Here is a 13,636-nt window from a genome sequence, read left to right as displayed (position 1 = left end):
TTCCAGCAATAAGGGGGGGATGGTTCCTGTGACCAGACCCAGCTGTGGACTAAGATTCTAAGGGTTGGCTGGGGGAGGAAGCTTCAGAAGAGGAGGTGACTTGATATCCACCTGAAGTTCGAGTCTGACTCAGCTAACAGTTGTTTGTTGGAATAGGGATGGTTGGTGTGGCTGACTGATGTTTGAATATCTAGTATATCTCAAGTACTACCCTACATTTTTTAAAATAATTTTTTTAAAATCCTCATCCAGGGATATTTTTTTTTATTAATTTCAGAGAGAGAAACATCGGTTGCCTCCCGTATGCACCCCACCAGGGATCAAATCCACAACCTTTTGGTGTACGGGACAATGCTCCAACCAGCTGAGCTACACCAGCCAGGGTCGTTTGGAATAATTTTCAGATTGATCCTGTGAGGGGAACTATGCAAGGAAGGAATCCAAGGTCAAAAGCAGTAAGGTGACTTGCCCAAGATTAGTTAACCCAGATAGGGCAGAACTTGAACTTAGGTTTAATTTCATTTTGTTGAATCACCATATGCTTTATAATCTGCTACCTTTTATATACTTGGGAGTTTGGGGGAGAGGGAGCAAAGGAGATGGTGAGTGTGACCAGTGGGAATGCTCACTTACAATGCAGTCTTGCTTCTAAGAGAGACATCCCAAGGAAAACAAGTGCTCTCCACTTCCCTTCAAAAATTACTCATCTTTTTTTTAGAATTTTTATTTGGAACACTAATAAATGAGAAGTAAAAGGAAAGCTGTTTGTACTGAAACCAGGGGAAAGGGAGGTCGGAGAGCTGCCCACTCAGTCTCTGATGCCCACTTGGGCTTCCACATTACTCTTAATTCCCTTCAGCAGCCCTGCTCCCCTCTAGGCCCTGGGGCTTTAAGACAGACTGGGTTAGCCTGTGGCTCTGGTGAGAAAATGAGGGTTCATAGATGGAAGAGACCAAGGCCACACAAGTGGTGGGGCCCGGCTAGAAACCAGGTCTGGCACCATTTATATGTTTTGCTACATTATGCTTATTTTAATTGTTTTAAAACAAAACACTGTACCTATACTGTATTTGTCAATACACAATACTTAAATATTCTTGCTTACCTAGAAATGTAAGCAAAAGTTTTCATTTCCCTCAAATCTCTAAATGTTGATAAAACTAGTGTCAACATTAAATGCAATAATAAATTCTTCAGTTACACATTCTTAATCACTCATTACACATTTATTTTTGAACAGATACTATGCTTCCTATGTTCTCCATAAATATTTTTCAGTCAAGTAATTTTTTCCTCATACCATGTTGGAGTGAATTAAAATATATTTAACTAGAGGCCCAGTGCATAAAAATTCATGCACTGGAAGAGGGGTTCCCTCAGCCCAGCCTGCCCCCTCTCACAGTCCAGGAGCCCTCGGGAGCATGAGGCGATCCAGCTATCAGGGGAAGGCGACACCCCATCACACCTCTGCTGCTGCCACTGCCGGAGTGAAAGCCTTGACCAGCCCTGGTTACCTGAGCCTCAGGCAGCCCTTGGCGGCAGGGTAGCCACCATCTGAGGCTTGCCTGCACTTCAGGCATTGTCTGGGCAACTGATGTCCAAGGATTGCCTACACCTTAGGCATCAGCTGAGCAGCCAACATCCGAGGCTTGCCTGCACTTCGGGCTGTCCCTGAGTGGCTGGGGGCTGAGGATGGGTCCAGTTGCACCACACACCTGCCACCCCTCACTCCGTGGTGGGGCTGAAAGGACTGGGGGACTCTGGCAGAGCTGAGGGGACTGGGCGCCACTATCTTGTGGCTATAGGTGCTGCCATCTTTTGTGATGGTGTGACAGTCAATTTGCATATTCCCTATTTATTACACCATTGTTAGAAATTTGCTTTACCCCAGACCTCAGATTTAAGCATTTATTAAGCATCTACTGAGAGGTGCTGGAAAGAAAGAGTTTATTAAATCAATATCCCTTCTACTGAGGAGCTCACAGCCTAGCAAAGGAGATTAAATTTCTAACATTTTGCAACTATTCTATTGGCATTTCAACAAAAGAGTTTAAAGGATGCAAAGTAGAAACCACCTCACTCTGCCAAGGGAAATCCAGAACTTCACACAAAAGTTTAGGCTAGAAAGCTGAAGAATTATTTACCAAGTAGATAAGAAAAGAGGGCAGACATACATGAGTCAGACATTTTAGAAACCACAAATAAATATTTGTTTAGCTGTAGAGTGTGAGAAAAGAATAAGAGATACCCCAGCTGTGGTGACTGAGTGGAGTTTTAAAACACTGAACCCAGGAGGTCATGGTTCAATTCCCAGCCAGGGAACATGCCTGGGTTGCAGGCTTGATCTCCAGTGGGGGGCATGCAGGAGGCAGCCGATCAATGATTCACTTTCAACACTGATGTTTCTATCTCTCCCTCTCCCTTTCTCTAAAATCAATAAAAACATATAGAAATATTTTTTAAAAGAAATGGGGAAACGAAAAAAAAATGTAAATTCTTATATGCATGCATACAAATCCTTCAGTTGATCTCTTAACCCTCCCCCAAGCCCTCCTACTATTTGTAATACGTTAAGCAATAAAGGTAAATTCTAATGTCAAAAAAAAAAAAATACCCATTTGATATCTTGACAGCTCCTAATGAAGAGCAAGTGATGTGTTAAGAAATTTCACAGAGTGTTAATCCTAGACACCTTCTTTCAGTAACCTTATACCCTGCAGAAAGGATTCTAGCCAAGTCGGCTCAGCATGCCCCCTTCTTTAATCACCAGGTAAAATTTGTCCTTAAACTGCCTCTTCTCACAAAAACCTGTAACATCCTATCCTGACAGTCACATCAAATCAGTACTGAGAACAATCAGAATTTATGCTTGCAAAACCAGCTAAACAACAGGCTGAAAAACTCAGGGTGCTGGTTGATCCCAAGATAAAGATGCTTTCAGCAGAGAAAAAAGGCTCTGTGGTTCCTTTTTAGAGCCCTTACAGGAAATTCTGGACTCCCACCCTGAGAAAAAGTTGTGTGTGTAAAGAGGTTTATGAACATCATTTACCATCACCCTGCTGAAATTTCCACAGTCCTCAACCACTGTTAAAAAAGGTGGCACTAATCAAACCCTTGTTGGATGCTGGGGATTGAGTTGGACAGGCAAAAGTTCTCAAACTGTGTTAGGCAGTTCCCCCAGAGCTTTGGATCCAGTGAGCATGTATGTGTGTGACCTTGGAATCCATGTTCTGAACACACCAGTTCTGATGCAGTGACTTGCAGACCTCTCTAAGAGCTTTGTATTGCCAATTTATAGTTGGATATGGAAGCTGCATAAGAACTGTTAAGGGGACAGAACAGTGGTCCTCCAGTGCCCAATGAGTTCTCAACAAGAGGAGGCCAAAGTATGACTGACCAGAAGGCATGTGGAGTGATTAAGCACATTCACGGGGCAACAGGTAGATGCTAGTTCAGAGTGCTCTCAGGTGTGGTGTCTGCTTGTCACAGGATTGATGACCTGAGTGACAAGGAACTTTTGATCTGTATGGTTCTGATCATACCACCCTGCAGGCAGGGGTGGACCAAATAACTCCTCAGAGTATTCTGAATCTCCATTCCAACATCCCATTCCCCTAACTCAGTGGTCAGCAAACTGCGGCTCGAGACAACTGGGATAGGGGCTTAATCACAAGGAACAACAGCCTGTAATTAATGGAATCGAGAATCTAGGTCAGTGGTCGGCAAACTCATTAGTCAACAGAGCGGCAAACCGCGGCTCGAGAACCGCATGTGGCTCACAAGCCACAGTTTGCCAACCACTGCCCTATCCCTACTGACTTGTCTCTCAGTCTTGCCAAAACAATGCAGTGCTGATACTTTTTTAATCTTATCTGAATGATTGAAACCCTCCCACTCTTCCTTTCTCCTCTTTCCCATCCCTCACTATTGAATTTGCAGAATCCCAACACCTGAGTGCCATACATCGGAGGATGGAACAGTGATAAGGAGACCTGATTGCAATGAGAAAACCTAGTTGTGATACCATTCCTGGTTTTCAGTGGTGGAATCTTGGTGATCAGCCCCTGGCCTACCTGAAAGCTGTTCTTCCTTTCAAATGATTTAGTATGGGCACAAAAATTTGAGTGTATGTTGTGCTGGGGGGGGGAGGGGGGGAAGGTATATATTTTGTTTCACCAGACAACTTCAAGTCAATTCATTTTTTGTTTTAAATATATATTTTTAATACTTTTATTGATTTCAGAGAGGAAGAGAGAGGGAGATAGAAACATCAATGATGAGAGAGAATCATTGATTGGCTGCCTCCTGCATGCCCACATGTGATGGAACACGCAACCCAGGCATGTGCCCTGACTGGGAATTGAACCTCGACCTCCTGGTTCATAGGTCAGTGCTCAACCACTGAGCCATACCAGCTGGGCCAACTCAGTTTTGTTTTTGTTTGTTAATCCTCACTTGATATTTTTCCATTGATTTTTAGAGAGCGTGGAAGGGAGAGGAAGAGACAGAGAGAAACATCAATGTGAGAGAGACACATCAATAGGTTGCCTCCTGCATGCACCCTGACCAGGTCAGGGGAACCTGCAACCAAGGTACATGCCCTTGACTGGAATCGAACCTGGGACCCTTCAGTCCACAGGCCAATGCTCTATCCACTGAGCAAAACTAGCTAGGGCCCAACTCAGTTTTTAAAGGATTTTGTTAGTCCTCTGGGGATGGAAGTGGGGAAATACTGGTTTCCTGTTTTGTTTTTTTTTTGTGCTTCCCATTTATTAGACAGTATGCCTGAAATCTGCATCATTTAATTCTTACCAACCCCAGAATAGGTACTGTCCCTGTTACAGATGAGATCATTGAAGCTTAATATCAAAGATCACATATCTATAAAATGGCAGAACTGAGATTTGAATTCATCCTAAGTTTCAAACCTTGGTTTTCTGATTGGCAAAAACAAAAACAAAACAAAACAAAAACACCTTGCTTGGGCCTTCATTTTTTAAAATTCTCACCCGAGGATATACTTTTCATTGATATTTAGGGGAGAGAGGGAAGAAAATTGATGTCGTCATCGACAAGTTGCCTCCAGGAAGGGCCCTGACAGGATTGAACCCACAACCTGGGTATGTGCCCTGACCTTGACTGGGAATTTAACCCACCACCTTTCCACCTTTTGCAGGACATCGATCCAACCAACAGCCACACCAGGCCTTCCTTCCGAGTGAATGTTTACCTACCAGAAGTAAAGCCCTCCCCTCCCAGCACACACATACCCACCCCATACCCTGATTTCTCCCCAAGACCCTTCCCAGGACAGAGAAGACGAAGGGAGAGCCAGCAGCATTTCTCTCTGTACAGTTTTTAATTTTTTATTTTTTGATGTTGTTCAGATGAATGACACACTCAAGTTACAAAAATGGGGCCTTAAAAGAAGCACATTGTACAATGAACAAGCAGATCGGAGTTAAGAACACTGAAACGCTAACCCGCTACCACGAGAAGAGACAGGAAGGGGGTGCAGGATAGGAAGGGAAGGGCTACCAACACAGGGGTCAGACAGAACTGAAAGGGGGGGCTAACTCGGTGAGAATGGAGAAGGTCTCCAGGGCCTAGTCAATTTCCAGAAGCCACTTCTTGGTCTCCTATGCCCACTTGTTGCCACCTCCTCCCATCCCCATTCCACCCAGTGACAAATGAGTAGGTGAAAGACACCCACCCAGCAAGGGCTGAGCCAGTCAGGTCTTTACATGGTGGGGGATCACCTTGCCCTAGTGCAGCCTTGGATTGGGAGGTAGTGGTGGCAGCAGTGGGATAAGAAGCCTGGAAGGAGCCAGCAGAGAGGAGTTGATCGAAGATCAGGCTCCTGCTTTTCCCCAAAGACTCCTTGCCCATTCCCTACCCATCATGATCCAAAGGCCTTCTCTACAGTTGTTGAGAGAGGCCCCCAGTCACCCTGCAATTATATAAATAAATAAATACTGAGCCCCTGGGCTTGGAGGACAGGCTGGGGGAGGGGGAGCGGGGATAGAGGAAAGAGGAAGGGGGAAGGAAGGGGGAGGCAGAGAGGAGGGGTCACAGACATAGTAAGTAGTTGTCTCCGTCCCAGCAACACGTCTGTCTGGATTTTTCTCTCCTTTTTGTGTTTAACAAGGAGCTAACATCTCAAGGACAAATACTTAAAAATATACGTTATTTTTTCTTTCTTTTGCTTCGCCTTTGTCATCGTCATCTTGCTTTGGAGACTGCTGAGGTCAAAGTTCAAACCGCACGAAGGAACTGCGGCCTGTTTTGTGTATTTTTTTTAATTTTAACATTTTTCACTTTTTTTCCAACGTATAAAAAGGTAGCGGAGTTGTCTGTGGTTTTTTTGTGTTTTTTTTTTAATGGTTAAATCTTTGGTTTGTTTCTTTTTTCTCTTGGAGGCCTTTATTTCTCGCACTTGCCTTTCCCACTCAGAGGCCAGTGGGGGCCCGCGTGTCTCAGTCTTGCTCAGTCTGTCTCACTCTCTCTCTCACTCAGTTCCCCTACCCTGGGCTAAATGGGAGAGAGGCTCCTGGGATCTGGGTGGGTGAGGAAATCCAGTCATGTCAGGAGGTCACCCCCTACATGGCTTGGATGTGGAGACCCTCTCTCTCGGTCCTCCCCAGGGAGATGTGTGAGAAACATCCCCTTCCTCTGACCTTAGTCCCAACTCATCCAGGAGCCGGAGTTCCCAATCTCCACCCATCCCCACTTACACCCGCCCCTCCCTCCCAGGAGACAACAGAGACAGGTGTTTTAGTTACTGGCATTTTTTTTTTTTTTTTTTTTTTGGCACAATTTAAAGGTCCACCATTAGGGTAGACCCGGTCTCTGTCCCTTCCTCAAGCAGGAGGTCGTGACTGGGGAGAAGAGGAATTCAGAGGGTGCCCCCTGCCCCATTTCTCCAACCCATTCATCTTCCTCTCTCTATAGCCCAGGCCCCTGGCCCCTCACCTTAATCATGGCACCTAGCCCAGAGCCTGGTCTGGGGTCTCCCTCCCCAACCCCCATATAATGTTCCCCAACCGCCCAAATCTCTCGCTCACACAGACACACGGACACAGGCTCTGTACAGACCACAAAATAAAAACGATGAGATAGTTTTGTTTCCCGGAGTTCAGCCGGGGGACTGGAGCGGAAGGGGCAAGAGGGGAGTGGGGGGCACAAATTCCCCCATCACCTTCCCAACCCTGGCTCCCTTCCGCCCCCTAGCCCCTTGCCCTGGCCGGCCCCCAGCCAACGATATTTGGTTTCCTTTTTTTTTTTTTTTTAACATTAAAGTTCTATGAGGTATTTGGTGCCTTATCTCGAGTCCTCGGGGGAGGGGGCCCGGGGGGGAGACCTGGGGCACACTTGCCCCTCCCTCCCTCCCACCCCCTTCCCAATATTTGGTTTCACAGCTGTAGTTAAAGCTTGGGATTTGGTTATTTCCCCCCCTCCCAGGAATTTTCTGTTATTCTTGTTTTTCTTTTCCCAGTTATAGGGGTTGTATGGGGAGGGTCCCCACCATCCCCCGCTGCATGGGGGGGTCCCTCCACCAGTGTCAGGGCATCATTGGCCCTATCCCTGCTCCCTACTTCCTCCTCTGCTGTCTGCCCCACACCCCCAACACTGGGGTTGGGAAGAGGTCCCACGTGGCAGGACTTGATGGGGAAGAAGCAGGATGAAGTGGGTGGTGGTGAGTCCTGGATTTTTTTTCTTTTTCCATTTTATTCTTTTTTTTTTTTTTTTTTTCTTTTCTTTTTTTTCCTTTTTTTTTTTTTTTTGGTCTGAAATCATAGTATTTGTTTGAGTCATCTCCATCATGCCTTCCATGCTGCCTGTCTTCTTGGAGGGGTTTTTGGTTGTAATTCCTTTAACTTTGCTCTGCTCAAATGTCCTTATTGTCTGCCCAGGCCCTCTCAATAGTCTCTTGTCTTCAGGAAATAAAAATGGACAAACTCAGAGGTAGGGTGAGGGCAGGGAGTCGGTTCAGCAGAGATTCTTACATTCCGGCGGCGAGGCTGGCTGATGGCATGCCAGGCCCCATCATGGGCGCCAGGGTGCTAGGGGCAGCCACCCAACTATCAGACAAGGCACCCCAGACCCCCGGGACAGCTGAGTGTCTGCTGCCTCTGTGGCCCAGCCCAACAGTTTCATTTCCCGGGTGGGAGAAGGGAGACAAAAGAACGCGGAGGCCTCAGGGCCCAGAGTGGCCACGAGGCTCTGTCTGCCTCTCAGTGTCCAGCAGCACTGTCTGGGTTCCCCCTCCCTCTGCTCTGTTCTGCCCAGCGAGGGGCGGGGCCACTCTGATTTCCATGGCTCTCGTCCTTCACAGCAACACTTTGGTTTGAGGAGAGACACAAAGAACGAGATTGAGAGAGATGAGAGAAGAAGGAAGAGAGAGGAGAGATGAGAGAGGAGAGAAGAGAGAGGAGAGAGGAGAGAGGAGAGAGGGGGAGAGAGGGAGAGGGAGGGAGAGGGAGAGGGAGAGGGAGAGGGAGAGGGAGAGAGAGAGAGAGAGAGAGAGAGAGAGAGAGAGAGAGAGAGAGAGGGGTTACAGAGGCGAGAGGACAGAGGGAATAGAAAAAGAAATCAAAGTAGGAATCAAACCACCCGAAAGTGTGTTAGTTTTCCTTCATTCTTTTTGTCTTCTTATTCCTTTTTTCCTGTTGTTGTTGTTTTTTTAAAGCTTTTTCAGTTGATTGGGGTGGGGCAGGGAGTATGGGACTCTTCACCCCAGTCCCTGGCACCCTCTCTCAGCCCTGCCCACCCGCTTCCATCTGCCCTAGCTGAGGGACAGGCCCTGCCCCAGGTGCCCCCCTCCGGCTTTCCCGAAGACGACGTCCATGAGGTATTTGTGAAGAGAAAGAAGCATCTGTCCTTCCACCCGCCTCGGGGACCAAGGGCCTGGACAGGGCTTGGCTCCGCCTCGCGGCTCCTTCTCATTCTTGAAGAGTTCTCTTCTTCTTTCCCTTAAATATATATATAAATTCTCTTTTCTAGTTTTAACTTATTGTTTGTTTGGTTTTTTTTTGTTTTTGGTTCAAAACTTTGTTGGCCTCCACAATAGCAGGGGGCAAAGCGGCTCCCAGTGGTGTCTCTCCTCTGTCTGTCGTCCTGCAGATGTGTCCGGGGCTGAGCAAACACAGGGTCCAGCTGAGACTAGAGGGAGGTCTCATAGGAGCGGCGGCCATCACAGTGCCCTCTCGGATGGGGACCACAGGTCATGGCACTGCCCCGCCACACGAACCCTGATGGGATGCCATCTGGAGGAACCTCACCCCTGGGGTGAGTGCGTGTCTGCATGTGTCAGGGACAGGAGGAGGCATCTGCCAGTATCAGAGGGGCATAGGGTGGGGGGCGGGGGGGGTGAGTGAAGTGAGTTCTCTTTTTGGTTTCTGGTCAATGTCAAAGAACGTGAAGGATTCCACGGATAGGCACTGGAATATGAATTTTTTTTTTTTTTTCAGGGAAACTGACAGACAAGGATGGAAAGAAAGACAACTTGCATGCCCTCACCTCATTCCCTCTTTGCCTGGGACTTCCACCTCCCCATAGGCCGGGGAGCGGGGAGGCCCCAGAGGGTGACCCGGTGAGGGGGGGACATGTGAGAGCTAGAACTTAGCAAAAATGGCCTAGCCCACCCTTCAAAGGGGAACGGGGGAAGTACAGGGGTGAAGAGTCATCCCAGGCCTTCCCCTGCACTCTCCACTGGCGGGGGAGGGAGGAGGTTAAAGCCAGCCCCCCTGCCTGGGCAGGGAGAGCTGGGGGGGAGGGGCAAGGAGGACGCATGGTGGGGACACATTCTGTTGAACACAACGCTAAAAATTCTGTACATCCTTTGGATGAAGCTACTGAATATTTGGTGTAAGGTTGTTCAGGCCCTTTCTCTTTCACCTTTTGGAAAAGAGCGTTTGGCGGTGGTTCTGAGCCCCACCCCTCTACCCCAGGCTGCCAGGGCTGGGGCTGGGGCTGGGAGGCTGGCGCGGTCTCTTTTTCCTTCTTTGGCCCCCCGCTGGGGGAGGCAAGGTTGCAGGTTGGCCCCACAGCCAGGGGCTCAGGGTGAGGTCCGCCCTCGCCCTCGGGGCGTCTCGGCCCCCGGCTGGGGTTCTTATTTGGTGTCCTAGCTGTGAGGATGAGCACACTGAGGTCTGGCTTGCGACTGGTTTTTGGTTTGTTTGGTTTGGGGGTGGGGGGGTTGGTCTGTTTTTGGTTTTTGTTCGGTTTTCACCTCTGGTTCCTTTGGGGCAGCTGGTTTTTGTTGCGATTATTTTTGGTTTTCTTTTTTGTTGGTTTCTCTTCTTTCTTTCTTTCTTTCTTTCTTTCTTTCTTTCTTTCTTTTTTTGGTTGTTTGAATTTTTTTTTTGGTCTCTTCTCCCTTATCACTCCTGCTCCAAGGACCTCCTACACTCCCATCGCTGGCCTCCTCACTGTCTTCTAGACGGGACCAAAGTGGGGGTCAGAGGAGGAGGAGGGGAGGCATGGCGGGCCCTCACTCGGGCTTGGACCCTGCCTCCGGCCCCCCTGGGCCTCCAGGGGTCTGTGCTGTGGCCTCGCTGCAAGTGGAGGAGGAGGACGAGGAGGAGGAAGTGGAGGAGGAAGAGGAGAGACCCGGAGACTTGCTGGAGATGGAGGCTGCCACAGCCGCCGCGGCTGCCGAGACCAGGCCCACGCCAGGCGGGGCGCTGAGCAGGGGCAGCCCAGCGTGGTTCAAGAAGAGCGGCGAGGTCACCAGGCCAGGGCTCCCCGGGGCCGCACCAGCTGCCCCCAGCACCAGGTTCCCGCTGCCGTCAAGGCTGGTAAGGGGCAGGGTTCCACCAGAGGCCAGGGCTGGCAGGGAGAGAGAGAGGCTGGGCTGGGGGCACCTTCCAGCATCCTGCCCACAGCGCCCCCTGTCTTCCCATCAGCCCCAAGGACCCCCATGAGCGGCCCTCACACCTTCCCCAAAGGTGAGGTGGGTATGAAGAGGTGAGCAATGCAGTGAGCAGGGGCAGATGGCATGGCTGGAGCAGCAATGGAGGGGCTCGAGGCCCGTGAGGGCAGGGCTGGTGACCATGGGGGTGACATGAGGCAGCACGCACCTTGGATAGTAGCCAAAGGGTTGTTGCTCATGAGGGCTGGACTCAGCCCGGAGCTCAACCCCACCATTGTGCTTCTGCAAGAGGCAAAGCAGAGGCATTAGCAGGGGCGGGGCCGGCAGAACGGGGGCTCGGCCCCCCACCCAGGAAGCAACAGCGACCCTGCTTCTCCCCACAGTCTCCCCAGCTGCCCACTTACCCCGCGCTGGGGTTCAGGCCCGACAAGCCGATAGCCGAATGGCTGCCTTGAGGGCTGGGATTTGTGCTGTTGGTGGTGGCCGGGGGTGGGGGAGTGACAGAAGGGATGGAATTGAGGGGGGGCGCGGCCCCGCCCCCGCCCCCACCCGCTCCGGCTGTCCGGCTGGGGTGGAGCGTCCCCACAGCTGAGGATAAGGTAGTAACTGCCAGAGAGAGACAGAGAGAGGGAGACTTCAGCTTCCGCCGGTCCTCCACCCAGGAGGCTGGGTCACTTCCTGCCGCAGTCTCCCAGCATCTCCTCAGTCAGAGCCCACTCAGGCCTCCTGCCCTCTCTGCCCAGGGCCATCTCGTCATGCCTCTGCCATGTGGCAGCAATCACAGTCATCGAAGTAAGAGCAGCTGTCACTCACTGAACCCAAGCTCAGTACCCTGCCCTGAACCTCATCCCAAGACTATTTTTATACAGATAAGAACCCGAGGTGCCCAGAAGCCCTAAGGATCCCTCTAGGAGCCGGGCCGGCATGAGGGGTGCAGCTGGGTACCAGCTTCAGCTCAGGAATTGGCAGGTTGAGAGGGCTCTGAGCCCACTCAAGCCAGACAGGCAGGGTGACAACTCCTGGCTTTGCTGTGTCTCACCTGTGCCCTTGAGCAAGCACCTTCACCTCTCTGGCCTTCAGTTCTCTCATCAGGAAAATGGGATGATAAAATGGGTGAGAGGATTAAATGAGGCAATATCCTATTTAATAAACCCTAATGTTCAAATTGACCAAATAGGAGAACAACCAACCAGTTCCTATGACACGCACTGACCACCAAGGGGCAGACTCTCAGTGCAGGAGCTGGCCCCTGTGGTCAGTGTGCTCCCCCAGGGGGAGTGCCACTCAGCCAGAAGCCGGGCTCACAGCTGGCAAGCACAGCGGTGGTGATGGGAGCTTCTCCCACCTCCGTGGTAGCACTGAGGATCCCTTGGAGGATGTCTGTCTGCCTGTGGGTAGTAGGCCTAAGCTGGCAGGTGGACATCCCCCGAGGGGTCCCAGATTTCGAGAAGGTGCAGGCTGGGCTGAGGGACTACCCCCAGTGCACTGGGCCTCTAGTTCTTTATAAAGCATTTAGAACAGTTCCAGGCACACCCTTACTACTTTTATAAACCTCCACTTATTATTTTTTAACTTGGAAAGGGGCAATATGGTGGGTTTTTTAAAATAGTACTCTTATGTATATGATGCTGTGTCCCAAGAAAGGAGGGCTTTGTACAAAAAAATGTGTGTGGCCCGGCTGGTGTGGCTTGGTGGTTGAGTGTCTACCCATGAATCAGGAGATCACGGTTCAATTCCCAGTCTAGGTACAATCCCCAGTAGGGAGTGTGCAGGAGGCAGTCTATCAGTGATTCTCTCTCATCATTAATGTTTCTAGTTCTCTCTCTTTCCTTCTTTTCTAAAGTTAAAAAAAAGTGTTTGTGTGTGTGACATTTGTATGTATATATGCATGTATATGGCTTCTGCATGTATTATACATTCACAATAATTATATAAAAACTGAGGCCCAGAGAGGTAAAGTCACTTCTGAAGCTCACACAGTTTATAAATCCCAGGAACAGATCCCAAGTCCATCGCCTTTCAGCAACCCCATGCTTTTCTCTGGCCAGGACGGGGGAGTCTGCCCTCTCCCCTCTGTCCTCCCCGCCTCCTCCTCCCCAGGCTCAGCCTTGAGGCCCATGGACACCCTGAGCCACTTGCAACCCTTGGGCTCAGGCCCGAGTTGTGTTCTTCCCCCCCCACCCCACCCCTACCATCTTCTGCCCTCCCTGACCTGTTGTGCTCAGACTGCTGGAAGCTTGGGACATCGGCAAGGTCCCAGCACTCCCTTGGGGTGTGACCTGGGGAGAGAGGAGAGAAGGCATGGTCAGGCCACTGTCTCCCACCAATCCCTGCGGTGCTCCTGTGGGGATGGCCCCTCCTCCTCTGCCTCCTGGATGGCGAAGGGGCTCTGGGTACCACATGCCATTGGAATTGTGCCTGGTGCTTTCCACTTTCTCCGCTTGTACCCTAGGTGATCTGAGCCACCAGCAGGAGCGAGTACCTCCCGTTGAGGGCCCTCCCCACCCTCTGACACCACGCAGTTGCAAGTCTGAAGTGGGGGGTGATGGCAGGGGTGACTGTGCACCAGAGTCAAATGGCCTGATTTTCTGGGAACATCCACCAGTCTTCCCTCAGCCCCAGGAGCCTCACACTGAATGTGACCCTGTCTCTCCTTAGTGCTGCACTGCCCAAGTTCAAGTTCAAGCTCCTCAGCATATAACTTGGGTGTCTGGCCCCTGCCTCCTCCTACCCTCCCCTATTCATTCAATACATCCCAGTTCC

At 50.3% G+C, this 13,636-nt stretch overlaps 1 protein-coding gene across 19 annotated transcripts in view; it reads right to left on the bottom strand.

The window, feature by feature from the left end:
* Positions 1-6,330: 6,330 nt before the first annotated feature.
* The window catches only part of POU2F2 (POU class 2 homeobox 2), a 76,948-nt gene continuing 69,642 nt past the window's right edge, over positions 6,331-13,636 (bottom strand). For 11 of the 19 annotated variants that reach the window (XM_084905274.1, XM_084905288.1, XM_084905291.1 and 8 more), the window contains 4 exons: positions 13,086-13,152; positions 11,278-11,479; positions 11,082-11,155; positions 6,331-10,830 (listed from right to left, as the gene is read on the bottom strand). In XM_084905274.1, the coding sequence (XP_084761400.1) occupies positions 10,493-10,830; positions 11,082-11,155; positions 11,278-11,479; positions 13,086-13,152 (681 nt within the window). In that variant the 3' untranslated portion in view covers positions 6,331-10,492. The remainder of the gene's footprint in view (positions 10,831-11,081; positions 11,156-11,277; positions 11,480-13,085; positions 13,153-13,636) is intronic. The other 8 variants (XM_084905276.1, XM_084905278.1, XM_084905281.1 and 5 more) reach the window with 1 other exon arrangement.

This window comes from Pipistrellus hanaki (genome assembly GCF_964339955.1).
Source record: "Pipistrellus hanaki genome assembly, chromosome: 15".
NCBI lineage: Eukaryota > Metazoa > Chordata > Mammalia > Chiroptera > Vespertilionidae > Pipistrellus > Pipistrellus hanaki.
Note: the sequence above shows the minus strand (reverse complement) of the source record. Positions and strands in the feature narration are given on the sequence as shown.